Source organism: Grammomys surdaster, unplaced genomic scaffold (assembly GCF_004785775.1).
Source record: "Grammomys surdaster isolate TR1022 unplaced genomic scaffold, NIH_TR_1.0 125114, whole genome shotgun sequence".
NCBI lineage: Eukaryota > Metazoa > Chordata > Mammalia > Rodentia > Muridae > Grammomys > Grammomys surdaster.
Window position 1 is genome coordinate 598,901 of NW_021620017.1, and position 20,588 is coordinate 619,488.

The 20,588-nt window shown below is 44.8% G+C and overlaps 1 protein-coding gene across 2 annotated transcripts; it reads left to right on the forward strand.

The window, feature by feature from the left end:
• The first annotated feature begins 783 nt into the window (after positions 1-783).
• On the forward strand, positions 784-19,745 carry Mat1a (methionine adenosyltransferase 1A). Of its 2 annotated transcripts, none has more exons than XM_028785111.1 (10): positions 784-1,006; positions 1,090-1,455; positions 5,403-5,480; positions 6,859-6,981; positions 9,453-9,565; positions 9,956-10,099; positions 15,369-15,587; positions 16,631-16,813; positions 17,122-17,255; positions 17,832-19,745. In XM_028785111.1, the coding sequence occupies exons 2-10, from the start codon at positions 1,362-1,364 to the stop codon at positions 17,932-17,934; spliced, it is 1,191 nt and encodes a 396-aa protein (XP_028640944.1). In that variant the 5' UTR covers positions 784-1,006; positions 1,090-1,361; the 3' UTR covers positions 17,935-19,745. The 2 variants fall into 2 exon arrangements, with proteins under 2 accessions (XP_028640944.1, XP_028640945.1); XM_028785112.1 differs by having other exon boundaries at positions 1,194-1,455.
• The last annotated feature ends 843 nt before the right edge of the window (positions 19,746-20,588 follow it).

The following is a 20,588-nucleotide window of genomic DNA, read 5'->3' on the forward strand; positions in this document are numbered from 1 at the left end:
ACCTCAAGGTTTGGAGCACAGGAAAAAAATGTATTAACTGCCTGTAAAGGTGCAGGGGAGGTTTTAGTCACTAAGGTTAGTTGTTTTGGACATCGCTTCCTCTTGTTTCGAGCTTCTGCGAGTCCACTCTGTATGCACAAAGTTTTGGTTGGTTACTTTTTATTGTGTTCTAAAAGGAACTGGTTTCTTACCATTCTCCTGTCTGATCCTAACTCCCCATTATTCAAATATCGTAGATCTGAGAGTAGGAGAAAAGCTGCGGACAGACGCTATCATCAATGACACAAGCTAATGAAGGAGACTATCAATCCTGCATACTCCTTTCCTTGGGCAAAGCAAAAAGAATGAGGAAGGTATAGGAACTGGGGGTTTATGAGAGGAACAAAACTGAATTCACGGAAGTTTATCACATGTAAACTAATTTGCACATAATGGACCTGTTTCTCACATTCCATTTTAAAAAAGTAATAATCTTTGTGTCCTGGATCACCCACCACTGTCACTACCAAACCTCTAGCTTGTTAATTTGTTTGCAGGTCTCTTAGAGATATTGACAGCTTAGGTAATTTCTTGTGGCAGGAAAAAAAAATGCGGACGTCAAAGATTTCCCTCGAACTAAAACAAATGCGTTGTGTAATGGTACAGCTGGTTCAGAGTACAGGTGCATGCTCTTGGCTCCTGTTCTGCCCTGAGAAGGTAGAGGGGGTGAGCCCGATCCAGATCAGGTGTGGGGGTGGAGGGAAGCATTCACAACAGAGCTGCACAGTGTTGCAACCTTAGCCCATACCAAATCTCTAGGAGAGTTTCTGGCTGCCTGTGGGTAACTCCAGGTCCCCAAATCTCCAGAGTGGGACGGTGTCCCAGGAACCACTCAGAGACCAGCTAAGGAGTTGAAGGAAGTCCGAGAGGCACTTCCGGTCCGAGAGGCTAACCAGCCTTCCTTGTTTCTCATGGACTACAGGCTTCCCACTTGAGACATCAGAGCTGAAGGCTGAAATTCCTCAAGGTAAAAAGACTCCCCTCCCAGGAAATGGACTCCTCCATTGTCCTTACTTGGTTATTCAGGCACTTTCACTTTTCCATATATAGGAGTCACCTGGGAGCAAGCTGTGACCAGCCGGGAGTGACACATCTGTATTCCATCCACTCTCTCCCTTTTTGTCCATCCTTACCCTGCCCTCATATGCTCATAGGCTCTTAGGCAGAAGTCATCGCTTCGTGATTCTGCCAAAGATCTGCCTGTTGGGTTTGTAGGGGGAGGAAAAAAAGAAAAAGGAAAAAAAAAAAAGAAAGAAACTACAGACAACGTTTCAGCTTTGAAGTTGTCACCTTGGAGAAGTGAAGTCGAAAAGTGTGACACAATGAATGGACCTGTGGATGGCTTGTGTGACCATTCTCTAAGTGAAGAGGGAGCCTTCATGTTCACATCAGAATCTGTAGGAGAGGGGCATCCAGGTAAGTAGGTTGTCCTGAACTGGGACAAGCCTGCCTTCCCCAGCCTGTGCCCAGAGAGTCACTTTTACTAAGTACCTTAAAAACAAGGTTCATACAAGCAACTGCTGTAAGTAGAGACTCTTTGCAGAAAGTGCGAGCTGATTGTAAAGCTGTCACTCATCTTGAAGCCTAGGTCCATGATGCTGCCCACTCAGCATCTCAGCAACAAGGGGCTTGTTGCTATGTACCATGTGTACTAACAGAATTAAACTAAATAATATATTTTTGAGTAAAGCTTTCATCTATTACTAGTGACCTATTAAAATCAGTGGAGAATGGTTCTCAAATAGGAACAGGTTTTGCACATGAACCATGCACAGGTTAGAAAGGAATAGCACTGCATTCTAATGGGTGCTGAGACAGAGCTCCAGATGGCAAGGATCTCAGAGATGCTTTCTGATACAGTACAAACTTCTAAAGAGCAGTGTTTCTCTACCTGTAGGTCTCGACTCCTTAGGGGTCAGACAACCCTTTCACAGGGGTCGCCTAAGACCATCAGAAAACACTGTTATGAATTATCCATAACAGTAGCAAAATTACAGTTATGAAGTAGCAATGAAAATAATTTTATGGTTGGGAGTTCCCACAACATGAAGAACTGTATTTAAAGGTCACAGCATCAGGAAGGTTGAGAACTACTGCTATAGAGGAACCATCAAGCATTGTTTTGGTCCTTGAAAGGAGGACAGATTGTGATGTGAAGCTAGAGACAGTGACAGAACCATGAGCAGGTAGTCACAAGCTCCAATTTTAGGACAGAGGTTGTCAAGCTGTGTAGTGCAGAGGCATCACACCACAAGGCTTGATGAAGCCAAGGGCTGGAGCTTACTCCTATAGTGTCCAATTTGGTAGGTCTAGATAGGTAGATGCTTAAGAATTCTAATTTGTAACAGCTTTTAGGAGGTGCTGCGTATGCTGCACCACATTGAGATACCACTGACATAGAAGAACTCTGGGGTTGATAACCATCGTTCTAGGAGAACCCTGGGGTTAGGCACACTGATTTGAGGACTTGAGAACTTATTCACATCCATTCCGGGTGATATGGTGTGTGTTGACTTGTCACCAAGACTAATTTTCCTACCTTCCTTCTCTCTCCAAGAGATTTAACTTCATATCTTGAAACTTGACTTTGGATTTTTTGATTCACTACACCTGTGTGCTTTATCCCATGTTCCTCCAACTGAAGGTAATCCAGGCTCTCTTCTTTCAGAAGCATTTTGTTATGTCTAGGACCATTTTTTTGATTGTTATATCCTAGGGCCTGGAGGCAAAATCCTCTTGGAGATTCTTTGGTAGAGACCAGACCTGCAGCTAACTATTCCACAATACATGACTGAGCCCCATAACCAATAATTATTTGGCTTCAAATATCAATAGTGCAGCTGTTCATCAGAGGTATATCTCTGGTACTTGACACTCACTGGGCAGCTCCATAGTTTCTGATAGTCACCCATATGTTAAAGAACATACTATGCCCAGAGCATGCTCAGTGGAAACATGCCTCAAGTGGAGCTCATTGCACCTGACAGCAGTGTGTTTAGTGGACAGAGCATGAAGTCATCTGCCAACCCACTGACTGTTTTGCTTCCTTAATAGTAGCCTATCAATTTGTCTCATTCACTATTCACTTTCTACTATAAATGAAGTGTCCAAGTTGGTTGGTTTCTTTGAAGGCTTGGTGACCTGTTTACCATTCCATAGTGGAATTCTCCATTATTAGAAAGACTAAATGACTGTCTCAAACCTACGATGTGATAGAAACTTTGAAATCCTGAGCAGACTTCGAAGAAAGAAACTCTTCCAGGGATTGATGTAGCTCAGTAGTATAGATAGACAGAGCTTGCCTCCTAGCATGTGCAAGGCCCCGTATTTAGTGGCTTCACTCCTGGATTGGAAAAAAAAAAAGATTTGAACTGTAATCACATTACTTGGAAGCTGGAGACAGGGGAGTTAAGACATCAAGATTATCCTTGACTATAGAGCAAGTTCAAGGCAAACTTCATTGTGTGACTCTCAAAAATCCAAGATGGGAGGGGGAGGGAGGAGAGAGAGGGAAGTCTCTCAGGGATTTAGGAATTATCAAGTAACTATCTTCATGACCTTGCTAAATTTTCCCTGTACCTGTATTTCCCTACATAGTGGTACCTTATGTAAGCTGGGCCCTGTAAATGAATGGGATTTCTGGATGTCTTCTGCAGTTTATCTATAGATAGCTTCTAGGCATTCTGACAGGTCAATATTGGCTACCATGTAATTTATTTTAGGATGTCAGGAAGCCTTTACTGATACGAGTGGCAGAGGCTGTGGACTCACAACTTCCCAGATTTAAAACCAGCATCTACAATGGCAGGAGGATAGATAGAATAAAATCTATCATTTATTTCAAATTAGAAAGCTGACCTTTAATGACAAATTAATCAATATCTTAGTACCTACATTTGATAGCTAAACTCCTTGACTCAGGATCTGAATGCTCAACAGTAATCTCCAGGGCCTGTAGAGATGCTCAGTGGTAAGGGCACTCATTGCTTTTGCAGAAGATTGGGGTTTTGTTCTCAGCATCCACTCCAGCTTCAGAGAACCATCATCTACTTCTAGATACCATGTATGTCTGTGCCCACATGTCTACACAGATTTCACACCTGCATATATACAAGTAAAAAGAAATCTTAAAAACACTCTTAAAGAAAAGACTCTTTGGGCATTTTGAACATTAAGAGAAAGACAGAATTTCTTAAATAGGAGACCTTTATCTCTTAATTTGTTAGTAGACACACTTTAATTGCAAAGCTGGAGAGAATTTGTGCAAAATGTCATTTGGTGATCTACATGTTAGACTATGAGTCCTTTAAGGTAAACAGCAGAAGAACGTTGGGTCTCAGCTCTTGCTGAATCTTTGTCAGACCCCATTTTAGTGCAGCTTTCAGGACATCTGACTTATAGGAGGCTGAGTGACCAGAGGGAGGATCTGGGAAATGCTTATGGTAGTGTTCTCATGATCAGCAATGGTGTCTATGGGTTCTCTTGTGGAGGGAATCATGGGTGCTGCCTTCTACCTGGGTTTGTTTTGCTTCTTTCAGCTTGCATCTATGGATCCTTCAATATATGGCATTTGTCTGGTCACTTAGTACCTAGTCTTACTGATGTTATGAAAGATGTTAGACTAGAGCCATAACTTTTCTAGATGTTAGCACTAGGGAATAAGGTTGGGGAATGAAAGACTTAAAATAATGTGATTGTGAGCTGCATAGACTCTTAGAAGAGCTGGCTTTGAAATGTATTTTCCTTTTAAGGCATTGTATAAACTTATGTAATGCATGCCATCCAAAATGAGGTAGGAATTAGAATAAATTAAAAATTCAAATACTTTTCATCTCTGGGGGCTCATGAGGCCTCACACCTAGCCAAGAAGTTATTGAATTGGCCCTTAATGGCTGTGAAGGAAGGGAAGGTCATTTTATCTCTGTGGTATAGTCACTGGCAAGTCCGTCATGCTTTGATACATAACAGCACACCCACACTCATGCAGGCAACACCAGTCAAACTCAGTGAGTTACCAAAACAAAACAGCAAAGTAGAGGGAGGGCCCTAAAGAAAAGGCTTAAAGGGAAATAAGAGGAGGGAAATAAGAGAGGGTAATGGGGATTGGTTATGAGCAACATATATTGTGCATATGTATATGTATATGATGTATATGTATATGAAACTGTCAAAGAATAGGAAAAAATTCAAAATCTATAAAAGGATTTATTAGGCAAAAATAATTCTCATTTCTTATATGTAAGAGAATATTCCTTTTATTTTTGATAGGTAGCTTTGGTTGGCTGACTCATAAGCTGTCTAATTATTTTAGCATTTAAGTTTGCCATGCTTATCAATTATGTTACTTGTTTGTTCTTATCCAGATAAGATCTGTGACCAGATTAGTGATGCAGTGCTGGATGCCCACCTTAAGCAAGACCCCAATGCCAAGGTTGCCTGTGGTAAGAGACAAGTTCCCTTTTTTACTGGAGACTTGAGTATGCTGGACAAAGTTCATGGTGCCCACAGATCATAGAGTCATATTCAAGTTCAAAGTCAATGTCCTCCTGTCTACAGGATAGTTCTTCTTTAAGTGACTTTCTTATGGTGTATCAGGGCAGAAACCATCTCTAACGATGAAACAGATTCCTCACCTAGGAGTTGATGTTAGATGTCATCACCACCAAAACTAGCAGAGTGCTTGGTGGGAACATGGACTCCCTAGCAAAGGTTTCACTGGGAGCTGGGGGTTTGGGGGATGCCTTTCTAAGTTCTTAGATGAATCCTTCAGAGAAAGTGAAGAGCTGGAAATGCTTGAGGCTGTCTGGAAGCTCATTTGATGGCTATCCATGTCTACCTCCTTTGATTTTCTTTCCTAGTTTGTGGTACTACCACAGATGTTAAATTAATTTATGCATTCCATTTACCAGCAACAAAGAACAGCTGTTCCATTAACTATCCATACCCAAACCAACAGCTTTTCAAAAGGCCATCAGTGTTGAATAAGGCACTGAAGCCCTTGTCCACCCATGCCATCCACCCATGGCCTCTTGGGGCCCATGTAAGCAAAATACCTTTACTGTTGTTTGTGGTATAAGTTCACCAGCATCAAATATTTGTCTGATAGAAGGTTTTGTTACACAACATAGCCCTTGACTCCAGAGTGTGGAAGGTCCATGTCCAATCTCTGACCTTACTGATGGAGAAACAGTGCTGCTTACACCAGGCCTTTTGCCATACCTTATGGTGCAAGAGGCCCCATCATGGAGACCAGCATGCACTGTCACTGTCTGTGCTGTGTCCTGTCCTCTGTGAAGACCTTCTTTCCTTCTCTAGAGGCTCTTGCTCTTGTTTTTAAAGATTCCATAAGAACTTCTGGGAGTAAATATTTATATGATTCCAGTTCTTTAAAAATTCCTTTTGAGAAAGTTGGTCTGTGTTGGTCTGTGGATCAGGATCTACATGTTCTGGCATCATGGTGTGTGTGTGTGTGTGTGTATGTATTGGGAGAAGATGTGTCATATGCATTCATCATGTTGATTATGAAAGCTACATGACTGAAGACAGGTTAAGTATGTTGTCCAAGATAACAGAATCAGTACATACTTTGCACAAAACTCAAATACAACTCATTCTTTTCAGAGCTTCATTCTTCTATCAACACTTGCACATTCTCAGTGATTAATGCTGGAGATGCTCTTTTTGTTGGCACAATTGTGCTTTCTTAGAAACTCCTCATGAAGCCCCTAATGAGTCATTCCATCTCTGCTTTGAGAAGTCTAGACACTTGAACTTCTGTCTGCTGCCCCATGACTTTTACCTATCTTCCTTTCCCTACAGAGACAGTGTGCAAGACAGGTATGGTGTTACTGTGTGGGGAGATCACCTCAGTGGCCATGGTTGACTACCAGCGGGTAGTGAGAGACACCATCAAGCACATTGGCTATGATGACTCTGCGAAGGGTGAGGATGGGCTTGCTGGGTCTATGCACATGTAGGTCTCTGCTGTATCCATTTTCCATACTGAATCAAATCTGATCCTTCAGTTTTATAGAAGTACAAATCCTGTCTGGAGGGTAAACATTCCTAGACCAAGGTCTGGTCACCTTCTGTGGAGGACTACAGCTGGAGGGACCAGCACATACCTGTTCACTATTGACAAATCTCATTTAAGGTCCTGCTGTCCCTGTGCTGGCAGAAGTTTGAATGAAGCTCCTAATGAAGGGGGCAGCCCTCCAGTGACAACATGCTCTGTGCCAATCACAGGTGCTAGTGTCTGCTTATGTCATCTGACTTCATCATTCCAGAATACCCTGGAGTGTTTTTTATGCAAATAAGGATATACCGTCTTAGATTATAAACACAGTGAGACAACACCAGGGTGGGTGTTCCTGTACTTTTCACTGAGCTATACTGTATTTCACTATAGATACAGAAAATGAGGCTTCATTTTCAAGCACCTGGGCCTAATTACAGGTGAAAGAGACTGTGAAGCCCAGGTTAGCACCCATGCCAGGTGATGAAGGAGCAGAGACCCAGGGAAGAGGTTCAGGCTAGGCCTGGGGATGTGTCAGAAGACCTAGGGCATGGCACCTGTTTGAAAGGCATTTTGGGAGGGCTTCCATTTGCCCATTATCCATACCAGTTTCCTGGAAAGGGCTCAGACTTGACTTCTTCAAGGTTCGACTAGCTTCTAGCAATAAATATTCATGTAATTTCAGTTTTAATTTTTCAGATTTTTTTATCTAAAAAAATTCCCTTTGTGTCTCTGTTGGACTTCTTTCAATTTCCAGAGATCAGATGTATTGACCTAGAACAGTCACAAGAAAGACCACCTCTTGGGGTGTGGGGATGTTTTAGAATGTCTGGGAAGAGAAACAGTACATGCAAGTTGATTTTCCCACTTAAGATGAGTGACCATTATAGAAGAAACTTATCATTCTGAAGAACAGCATTTTGGGATGTTACTATGTATAGCCTCTCCCTGTTATACCCTTAGAAGTCAATTTATTCATGTGCATCTATACCTTATTCAATACCATGCCTTGCATTAGGTTGCAAAGAAATTTTTCATAAGACAATGTTCTTTAGAAAGGGCTAAGTGACAGAGCCTAACTATGGCAAAATTGAACTCAGTACTGGGAAGAGCTATTATTTCAACTCAATGATCAGAGAAAATGAAAAAATCTTAATACACAGAGCAGAGCCCTTTGGCACCTCTCTAAAGATTATTCATTGATTTCTACATCAAAAACATTCACTGGAGAATAGTGAGGGTGAGGAGGAGGCAAAGAACAAAAAAAGCCACATGCTTGGGGTAGAGGGACTGCTTGGCCTCAAATGACCAACTCTGAGGTTTTCTATGTGAATCTCTTTTCATCTTATGCAACACGGGAGTAGAATTGCATGGGTCAATGTCCAAGGACGCTAACTGGGAGCTAGTCAAGTTTAGGTGTTGGGGGCGGAGCCGGAAGAGGAACATTTCATCCAGAGATATGTAGGGGAGGTGGAAAAGTACACATGCTTAAGGCTAGACCTAAGTTTGTTGTCTAAAGGAGTTCTGGCTCCCTGACTGGGGTAGCTGTTCGTGAGGCTTCCTTGAATAAGCGCATAGCGTGCAGAGGTGCACCTCAACTCTATACTGCAGCTTTGCAGATGGGAACTTGGTCTCAGAGTTGTAGCTTTGTCATAGGATCCCAACTCTAGGAGTCTCTCTTGATGGTTCATATACATGGTACTTATTATTCAGCATGTTTGTAAATAGTAAATATACTCACACATATGTGTAAGGCATATAGTTGGGCTTCTAAATGACAACATTTGAAAGACCCTTGATTTTCAATCACTGCGGTGATAATTCTCTCTTTTCTCCCTCTGTTCCTCTGTCCCTCTCGTTTTCCCTCCCTCCCTATATTCATCCCCCTTTCTCTTTCTTTTCCTTTCTCTTAGACAGGGTTCAAAGTAGTCTAGATTAGCCAAGAGTGGCCCCCTGTTTTCACTTCAAAAGTGCTGGGATTACAGCAGGCACCATGTCCTACTAGTGCTTTGATTTTCAAGTGGGGTTCTGGAGGGTTCTCTGGGATACCTAGGGGTGTAAGACCATATGTTGCTCACCTGTTCGTCAGTCAGAATATCCTTGATGCTGTCTGGTTTGTACCGTTGTTGTGGGTTGTCCCATTTCTGTGTAGGATATACTTTTTTTTAACCAAGGTATAATTGAATACAGTAAAATATATCATGGAGAATCTTCTCTTTTAAAAGAGTTCTACATGACCATGAAGGCTAATATGTGGTCTTTCAACAACCTGGGCCTCAACTGTGAACCAGAGGCTACCACCCCTAACACTAAATGCCACAGCAGTAACTGAGAAGTCCACCAAGAAACTTATAGTTCTGTCTTGACACCTGTCCCTGCTCGGCTTGCTTCTGCCCAGGCTTCGACTTCAAGACCTGCAATGTGCTAGTGGCTCTGGAGCAACAGTCCCCAGATATTGCCCAGTGTGTCCACCTAGACAGAACTGAAGAGGATGTTGGTGCAGGAGATCAGGTATGTCAACTGTGTGAGGGGTGGACGAGTGTTTTGTGTTTGGACTGAGCTATGATCCATGAGGAGAAGCTTGCTGAGTTAATTACACTCTTGGGTGGTCTCATCACTCTGGCTATTTGGGGAGGATCATGCCTGCAGTAAGTTGAGCAGTGCTACCTGGCAGCAATGTCAGGCTGTGTGGTAGAAGCCTGTGATTGATGATGACAGATGTAGGCTTGTGTCCTCCTTCCAGAGTGTTGGGGGTCAGAGGCAATGTCTTCTCCTAAAATGCCAAACTTAGCAGTGTTCTCTGTGTGTGAGAGATACTGAATAACTGTTGAAGAACCAAACAAAGGAAGAGATTTGGAGAATATTGCTGTCCTGAGTTCTAAGGCAGTTGTCCTATTCCAGGGTCTGATGTTTGGCTATGCCACTGATGAGACGGAGGAATGCATGCCCCTTACCATTGTACTCGCTCACAAACTCAACACCCGGATGGCAGATCTGAGGCGCTCTGGTGTCCTTCCCTGGCTGAGACCTGATTCTAAGACTCAGGTGAGCTGCATCCATCAACCCCGTGGACCTCCCTACAGGAACTACAAGTACACCAAATCATTTGGGTTCTGGCCACATTTTCCCTATGTAATACATATTTATTATCACTTGCCAAAATGGTTTAAAAGTATCTATATTTTAATTAATTCATTTACAACACATGCACATGCATGCACACACACAAATACATCCACCCACACCCCCATGCTTAGTTACATGCGCTGTTATACACACACACACACACACACACACACACACATCACATGCTTGGTTATATGTCCTGTTACACACACATACATGCTTGGTTACATGCCCTGTTATTACACACACACATACACACACACACACACACACATCACATGCTTGGTTATATGTCCTGTTACACACACATACATGCTTGGTTACATGCCCTGTTATTACACAAACACACACACACACACCACATACTTGGTTACGTGCCCTGTCACACACACACACACACACACACACACACACACACATGCACACACTCCACATGCTTGGTTGTATGTCCTGTTATACACACACGCACACACACACACACACACACACATGCTTGGTTACATGCTCTGCTATCCTCCCTTATCTCCCTCCCATCTCCATCAAGCCCTCCTTTTTTCTAGTAAGTCCTCCCTCTCACTTTTATGTGTTTCTTTGTGTGGATAATCCACTGCATTTAATTACAGTTGCTTGCATGAACACGGGTAAGGGGGTTACTTATTTGAATGAAGTTGTAACTGACCATTTATTGCCTGCAGTTCCTCAGGGAGAGTGGGATGTTATGAGGCTCTCTCCTATCCATAATGAAAACACTGATGGGCCCAACCTTGTGCAGATATCATGCAGAGAGCCAAAGCTCCTGTGGATTGATGGGTGCAGTGCCATGTCATAACCAGAAGACAGCATTCAACAGCAGGCTTCCATTCTGGCTCTTCTTGTATTCTTTCCACCCTCTCTTCCACCTTGTTTCTGAATGTTCGAGGAGATAGGAACGTTCCATTTAGGGATAGGCACTCAGCCATCACTTATCCTCAGCACTCTGATCAGCTATGAGTCTCTGCATTGCCATCGCCCACTACAGACAGGATCTTCTTCAACCTAGGTTATAACATACATTAGCCATTTGGGAGTAAATATTTAGAAGTCAGCTTCACATCATGTCTGTTTAGCAAAACAACAGGAGTAGGTTCTTCACTAGGCCTATGCTCTCCCCAGCCATGGGGTTTACCATGCCAGACATGCATTTCCTCTTGTGGAGGGAGCCTCAAATCTAATTAGAAAGTGATTGACTACACTTTAGTCATGCTAGTTTTAAGATGAAAATGTTCTGCTTAGGTACCCAAAGTATTATCCATTTTATGCTAGACACATTTCCCATCCTTACTCTCATCAAAATTTAATATAGAATTATTCAAAAAATCAGACAGGCATAAAAAATTCTATTTTTATTTTGTTGGCATATGTAGACTCTGATGATAATTCAGTTCCATTCTCACCAGTTTCAGACATGGTAGCCCCTGCCTTTATGAGCGTCCAGGCCTTCCCACCATGAGCAGGCCATCTCTCTGGGACCCGTTTCAATGTCTTTACGCTTGACATGTCCCATTCTAGCCCTGGGGGCCTTGACCTCCCTCCTCCCCATCATGTTGAAATCCCTTTCTATTGAAGGACAGTGGTGATGCAAACTTTAGCACACACGGAGGCTCCCTAACACTCTTCAGTCTCCTAATGGCCTTTGGCCAATGGCTGCCTGCCCTGGCTCCTTTTCCATGTTCCAAAGTGTGATGTCCCAAGGTCTTGGCACATCTTCCCCTACATGTTTTCTCTACCTCTTCACACATTGGCTCCTCAATCTTCCCACCCTGGTCCCTCCACATCAGCAGCCTCATTTCTTACTCACTTTGTAGGCTCACAGGCTGAGAGCCTACCACATGCTGCTCACTGTCATCTTTTACTCAGCAGAGGACTGAGTGGAGCACAACACATTCCCCAGGGCTGCTTAGTGCCATCTGTCTTCATGGTACTAGTGCCTCATGTTTCCCCAGATGAGTATCCCTCTCACCGTAGCCCAGCCTTTCCTGGACTGGTCCCTACTTCTTCATCCAAGCCAGCAATAGATTTCTGTGCCCCCAAAAGGTTCTCCCTGTTTGAGAACTGCAGTTAATTTTTCCTCATCTTCACCACCTCTTCAGAATTCTTCTCTATGTAAGTTTTTATTCCTGTGAGAGGAGGGCAGAATCCACTTGTCATTCCAGAATTCAGACTTTCATGGTATCCCACTAGAACTTTCCTTTGCCAGCCCCCCCTCCCCTTTTAACGTCTCCAATTCACCAACATCATCCCACTAGGCTTATCCTTAGGTCATAGGGCTTGTATACCATCCTTTGTCTTATTTGTGTTTTTTCTTTGAGGACAGCAATGCCCATTTCCTTGTGAATGCCACTTGTGGCCCCCACCAGACTGTTTGCTCTTTCTCTCTCTTGTATTTGCAATTGCTATCAATGCTTTTATGGCCCATTATAGAGCATCAAGCTGTGTCTAGTTATTTCAGCCACCAAAATGAATCCTTCTCTCTGGGCAGAAGTATCACACTGGCTCCACTTGGGGCAACTGAGTGTGCTTATGGTCCTAATAGAACATTTTCTTAGGGCATTCTGTGCTGTTCATATGATTTTCAAGGTAGAGTCAGGGCCACCAGCATCTCTCAGGTATTCCTGGAGGTTTTGAGACAGAAGAGCTAACATATAGACTGTGGTGGTATCAAAAGAAAGGGCTTAGAAAAGACAGTCTCAGAGTAGAGGTGGGCAAAAGACAACAGACCCCCTGACGTTTCTTTTCCCTCTGCTAAGAGAGGAACAGAGGGAATGTTTTGAGCTACTGTAGCTGCAGTAAGAAAGATCTCATTCATTTCCCTGCACAAGAAAGAGATTTCCAAGTCATAGGAGCACTAAGGGAAAGAGGGAGTCTAATGGGATTCTCTTTCCTGAGAGGATGCACTGAGTCTCTGTAAGAGTCCAGTATATATGCCTATCACAGGGGGTCACAAGACACTGGACAGCCCAGCTGCCTCCTAGGTCTGCCTCTATGCAGAGAGTTCTGTGCCAGGACAGTAGCAAGCCTTCTCTTCTACAGCCTCTTTGTAAAGGATTTTCATTGTCACCTGTGTTGACTGTGACCAGGATGAGTCTTTCCACCTGAACAAATTGCTGCTGCTGATACTGAGAATCAGGTCTGGCAGTCCAGTGGCTATTTTTGTACCAGGTCAGAGCTCTGTTTTCCATAGTGTGTTTTTCTCCATATTTGCTGACATGACGAGATAAGAGCAGAGCTCGGGCCTTTTCTCTGCCAGGAGTTCTGCAAAGATGAAGCCTGGTATTTGCCCAGTGGGGACAGAGACATCAGGGCTCAGTGGAAAACAGCTAGGTTGGGGAATTGCCTCAAGACTGAACCTCCTCCCAAGGCTACATGAGATAATTCTGATTCTACAGCCTGCTAAGGGTCTCCTCTCTTGGAAGTCCCTATACCCACCCCAGCTCCCCCTTGTGGAGTCCTATATGAAGATAATTCCCATGTGTGGACAGCATAGGATTTAACTGTTAGTCCTCAATGATTGTGACCTGCCTATCACAGTAGGGTCAGATGGTAGGTGGCCAGGCTTTTTTATGCCTCTTCCTCTGGATGTCTCTCTATTGCATTTTGGACCAGCAGGACACCGAGCAGAATTCTGATATGTACCCCACTAGCTGTACTTGATCTTAGCTGAAAGACTGGAAAGTGACAGATGGCTTTGTATGACTGCCTAACACATGTTGGCCAAGCAGAGACCATATTTCAGCACAGCTCCAGCAAGGGACTGCTTGCTGTAGGGTTAGGATAGAAAACTATTCTGTGTCACCTAGTCAGCCAGCCAGACCCCTACTTAGGTTTTTGGTATAGGCACACTGCTGTGAGCATCTCATGACCATAAGCTGTGTGGATACTGCTCTGATAGGTACATATTGTCTTGGGGAGCATGGACTCTGTCATTCAGCATAGGTTCATGGTCTTAAGTAGCAACTTTCTTTTAAACAGAGCCTTGGCTATAAATCTCTGGATCAGGACTCAGCTCTTGTGTGTGATCTTGACCAAAGTGTTTCCATTGTGGTACCTAAGCTTTGTTGTCTATAGAATGGGCAAAAATGGTGACCAATTTATAGCATGGCTTCTAGCATGAAAGGTTGTTCACCCATTGCTTCTTTCTGGACCTCCTCATCTGCTAACCTCCCACCAACCATTCCACTTTGCAAACCTAAGGGGACCTACCTGCTTTTCCTTGCCACCTGAGATATCATGTATCTGTGCCCAGTGACATGTCATTAGAGGGCAGAGTCCCTACGAACATTTTGTCTGTGCTACAGTGGGACTGATAAGCTTTGGTTCAGCTTGAGCAAGGTCTGGATCTTGGGCTTCTCACAAACTGACTATAATGTCAAACAATTTCTGATCTTTTAATTTATGTCATTTGTAAAGTGGGTGGGGCATGGCACCTCCCTCACTGTAATATCTTCAATCTTAATTGATAATACACAGGATGGGAACAGAACTGGACATGGTAGAAATAAATATTTATTAAGCAGGATTCTGATTCCTACCCAAGTGTACACCACTCTTCCTTCTTTTGGCAAAGCACCAAGACAATGGTGATTCAGAGCTTCCTGTCCTTTTAGCTTAACAGTCCTGACTAGAGTATCTTTCATCTTGTCCATAAAGATGGCAAAGTCTGCTGGTCCCAATGTACTTCCAGGATCCTTTACTAAGGGCAGAGGGCCACTTGCCAGGCTCCTTCTCTCTGTCTCAGAGGTTCTATATGGCAACAAATATAGCCTTGGTTAAAGGTCCTTTTGGTCCTTCACATTCTAGGACCAAGGTACCCTTGTCTCTGCCAATGAAATCCTGTGTTCACTCACAGAAGTGGGGGATGTCCATGGGAAGTGGCCAGAGGGTTTTGGCCAGAGAAGGTCATTAGCACTAGCAGTCTCTGGTCATCACAGCTGAAAGCTAGTGCCACATACGTATGCCTTATGCTATCATCATAGTACTGAGCAAATTAACAAATGTAAGCATGTGCCATATTCACTCTCCAAAGAGTCTTTAGGGACAATGGGACTCTCTTGGCCCCTTGAGAGCTCAGGCTGCCTCCTGGAGATTTGTGCCTGACAGCCATGTGTCCTCAGCTCAGGCATGGTCTCACAGAATCTCCTCGAATGGACAGGTAACAGTTCAGTACGTGCAGGATAATGGTGCAGTCATCCCTGTGCGCATCCATACCATCGTCATCTCTGTGCAACACAATGAAGACATCACGCTGGAAGCCATGCGAGAGGCCCTGAAGGAGCAGGTGATCAAAGCTGTGGTGCCAGCCAAGTACCTGGATGAAGATACTGTCTACCACCTGCAGCCAAGTGGGCGGTTCGTCATTGGAGGTCCCCAGGTGCGTATTTGTCCCTAGATAAGGCCCTGTTGCTGGCTCTTGATGACTGGACTGCTCGTGTCCCAGAGTACACAGATGACAAGATGTAGTTCTGAGTATCTCAGCAGTGTCTGCTCATGGATTAATTGTGCTCAGTGAACTTTGGCTGACATTGAAAACACTCTATATGTGTCAATATGGAAAGAAGAGGGACATGTTCATAAGAGTCTACCACTTAGTGCTGTCAAGCCCTCCCACCCAGCCCATGCCTGCCACAGCCACTGTCATGTCTCCCTACTTGGTCATGGACTCACTCATCTCTGTAGTGCTTGCTCATGGATGACTTTCCCAGGTAGTACTTGCTGGAAATTTGCTATGGGGGTCTCCAGCTATTATTGTCAGGAGAGCAGAGGTGAGTTTTATAAAAGCAGGTACAGCTATATGTACATAGGACTATGGAGGTAGGGATTAGAAGAACTGAGGGTATTATCACAAGGTTGAGCCCCCATAATAGGTCCTATGATCAAATATTGTTGGAATAAGGCAGAAGGTTAAATTCCTTGTTTTCTTGAAGGATGTCTCAAAGTCTAGATAAGTAAGTACAAAGTGTGATTCTCTAAATAGGCTTAAAGTTACTGGATTCTCCCCAAATTGTTAAATCTAGCTCCATTTAAAGGCGTTTTTTTGGAACTGCTGTTACACAGAACACACTTATGAAGTGAGCCACATGGTGGCACTGACCAGGATGACAGCCCAGAGTTGTATTTATTGCAGTACAATTCCTACTGCAGGTGGATGGCTTCTTATGGTGGACTCAAAAGTGAAGGCATGACCCCACATGACCTCTGGCCCATCTCCTGAACTTTCCAACGAGGCTTTGACAGGTTGCCTGATGTTTAGAGCTGGTCAGTGCCAGGAAGAACTGAGATGAGAGAACTCATGGTTTCTGCCTGATTAAAGGGGCCTTTGAGAATGCTCACAGGAGACTTAGCGTAGTTTCTTCTGCCCAATCTGGCGTTCAGTATTAGTGGTTTCATTTCTTGACCATTTGTCTCCCTCTGCAGGGGGATGCAGGTGTCACAGGCCGCAAGATTATTGTGGACACATATGGAGGCTGGGGTGCCCATGGTGGTGGTGCCTTCTCTGGAAAGGACTATACCAAGGTGGACCGCTCAGCAGCTTATGCTGCTCGCTGGGTGGCCAAGTCCCTGGTAAAGGCTGGACTCTGTCGGAGAGTGCTTGTTCAGGTAGGTTGTCCCCACCTACTCTAATCCTTCCTTCCTGTCCTTACTGAAGACCCCAGCCCAGCCTGGAGTAGGGAGATAGCAGCCCAGTGGGAAAGCCGCCTTCTTGTCATTGGTTGCATCTCTGCATATATTGCACTGGCTACTGTGGGTGGAGCTCTTGCAAACTAGGGAAGGAGAGAGCATACTTGAAGACAAAGGGCTGCTGGGCAGGAGAGATAGGGGTCCTGTTGGCAGAAGTGTTGTACCTGGTGCCTCTGCACTGTAAAGTCTGTGAGAGGCTCAGTGCCTGAGCCACATCTTTCTTGAAGGTGTCCTATGCCATTGGTGTGGCAGAACCTCTGTCCATTTCCATCTTCACCTACGGGACCTCCAAGAAGACCGAGCGGGAGCTGCTAGAGGTGGTGAACAAGAACTTTGACCTCCGGCCTGGTGTTATTGTCAGGTAAAAGTGCCATCATGCTGCTGTTGGCCTGGGACCTTCCCACTCCTTCACTCAGGAGGACACCCAAACAGAAAGGACTTTTCAAACACAACAGGAGGGTCTCAAGTGCCTGGCCCCTCAGCACAGTGCCTGGACTTATTGACCAGTACATGCCCCCAATGTGGGTTGTCTGCTTTTAAGCAGAAGGAAGTCCAGCAGATATTAGCCCTGATGAGTCTATCTTTGAACAGTTGGAGCATCCAGGCCAGATGTCTAGGAAGCCAGTAGGCACTTCCATTCCTACATGCTATCATGGCATCCTGATTCTCTGGTTCTTCGGCACGAGAGCACTGGCCTTGGCTAAACCAGTGGAGTAGAGTAGAGAAAGTTACCTCAGGTAGAGTTCATATCCTGTTCCTGGCGTGTTAGTGCTCAGTTGTCTCTGACCTTGGAGCTTCCACTTCTTAACCTAAACAGGCTAGCACTGCGGTATAGATAGGTTGCAGGTATGGAAGGGAAAGTCTCTCCTAGGACTACCCCTGGAGCTCACTACCATTTTCCATTTAAAAATGATCTTTGCCTCCCCTGACTGCGCAGGGACTTGGATCTGAAAAGACCCATCTACCAGAAGACTGCGTGCTACGGCCACTTCGGGAGAAGCGAGTTTCCCTGGGAGGTCCCCAAGAAGCTTGTGTTTTAGTGCTGCTGGGAAGTTTAGCTTTGTCCCATACTCACCTCTTCAGGATCTCAACTCCCTGGTCTCCTAGCCTCTCCCAGAGTGCCCTCCCTGCCTCCCACCATCAGGGCGATTCTTGTAATTTCCCCCTATCCAGCAATCTGCAAACATCTTATGAATGACATGGCAGGTGGCTTTCTGGTGCTAGGTTATCATGTCTCCTTGCAAGGATAGTCAGTATTCCCTGCCTGTCTCTCAGATGACAGCAATGTTAATTTTGTGTAAAAGTTACTCCTGACTGGCAGGAAGCCCCTCCCTCATGTCCTCCCATAGTCGGAACCTGACCAGGCCATCTCTTTCTCTGTCCTGGACATGTGCCCAGATGAATAGATTGCACAGACCTCTGGCTTCCCCTTCACATTTGCAGCCAGAGATCCTGACCCAGGGCTCTCTCAGGGCTCCTCTGAGACTGGGCATCTGCCACATAAAATACAGTCAGTGTCCCCTGAGCATTACAATGTGTGAGAGACCGAGCTATGTGTTCTTCATCACAGCACAATAAGGTGGTATCTTTATTACCCACAGTAACAGATGGGAAAGAGAAGCTCAGAGAGTCTATGAAGCTCTGAAAAGTTTCCATACCGCATGTTTCAGAGCCAAGAAATGGATCTAGGAGTTTTGACTCTAACCCTCACATCTGTATCCCAAACAAGATGCTGACCAGAGTGATGACAAGTGGATTGTCTTGAGGCTATGGGTTCTTATTTAAGGCCTGGGTTTCCTGAGAATTAGGCGATGAGCCTGGTGGCTTTTGGTGAGCCACTATCATGTTCCAGAGAATCAAAATGGAAACATATAAGTGTCTCATTTGTTCTGGAAGAGGGCTTAAGGAAAGCTGGGTATCTTGGCCTATCAAGCTGGGCTGGAGTCTGGAACTAAGAAGAAGCTTCATGGTCCTATTCCCTAACACTCAAAGATAGGTGTGTGAGTTCTCTGGGCATGAGTTCTAATCATAGACAGCCACATGTGCTTTCCTCCTCACAGAGGACAGACAGCTGGTTGTTCCACCACAGACTACTATCCTCTAATAGGGGGCCCTGCCCCCTTCAAGGCTTCCTCCTTCCCTGGACCCTCATGCTTATGTATTCTAAATGCTGCTGGGGAAGTGAGTGATCAAGGTATAGAGCCAGCCTCCAAGCAGTCGACAAGTTGCCCAAAATCTCACAAGAACTGGCTTTTACCAGGTACCCTTTGCAGGACATGTCTGTCCAGCAGGGTCCTGGGAACCACGTGTTTCTAGGTGTCCCATCATGATCAATGCCACATATCTAACCTGTCCCTCATTGGGGCCTCCCCATAGCATCCTGCCTTCTTAGCTCCAAAGAACATGGGATCAGGAAAAGACTTGGGTCACAGTGATGGCTCTGGCTAGGAGAAGGGCTGAGCAGACACCTCGCATCTGTGCCTTGACTGGACCGAGACCCAGCTTTCCCCTTTCCACTAGGGTAAGGAAACAGCAGAGGGAAAAGCTGTTTCCCAGTGGCCAATGGATTCTGAAGCTGTGTGTGATATAGAAGCTTGGGTCTCTCTCCATAGGGTTCATGGCTGCCTGGGAGCCACGTTCCTCCCAGCAGAGGGAAGGAAGGATGGGTGCACAGAAGGCTGCATTCCTGTAACTTAAGCTTTATCTAAATAAAAATCCAGAGTGGTATACTTGCTCTAACCCTAAAAGTCATGATCCTTTTTTTCTTTCAACATTCCATATGAAACAAAGCCATTATTTGTTAATATTACCTGATGATAGTATGGTGAATAAAAACTCAAGGAGCAACGACTCTGTACTTGCAGTTTATGGTGTGTGTGTGTGTGTGTGTATATGAACAAGGGTGGGGTGTGTATATGTGTGTGTATGACCAAGGGTGGGGTGTGCGTGTATGACCAAGGGAGGGCACTGGGGCACTGAGTATCCTGTTCCATCATATTCTGTCTAACTCCCTTAAGACAGTCTCTCGTTGAACCTGGAGTTAGGCTGGTAGCCAGCCAGCCCTAGTGAGCCTCCTATTTCATCCGTCACCACCACCATGCTGGAGTGACAGGCGTGCACATGGCCACACACAGCTTTTTCAGATGGGTGCTAAGGATTTGAACCCAGGTTTTCATGTTTGTACAGCAAGTGCTCTACTCCACTAAGTGATCTTTGCAGACCCGCTTTACTTGGTTTTGTTTGCAAAACTTGAGCTGCTTTACCGTGAAGCACTTCTGACTCTCCTACCCCCAGAAAAGCTGGGTGCTGTTTTCAGGATTACCTCAGCTCTGACCTGTACGGAACTCCCTCCAACACCTGTGAACTGACATTTACTCACTGACTCGCTCCTGCACTGTCAGTGAGTTACTGTATTTGCTCCATGTCCTCTAAGGTTTCTTAGTAATTCCTCTTGCAGCCATCAAGTCCTGGAGCTCTGTTTGAAGCAAGTGTGGAGCTGGGACTCTTGCAATTTCCTAGGAGGAAGTATTGGGGAAGGCATCAATTTTGGGACATGTGCTTGAAACAGGCTGACGGGCAGGTCAATATTGCTCCTTATTCCTATGACCTAGGTGACAGTAAGGACTGGGGTCTAACTGAGACCCAGGCCTGTTGCTGAGAGAAGAGGACAGAAGGCAACAATAGCCAAAGATAT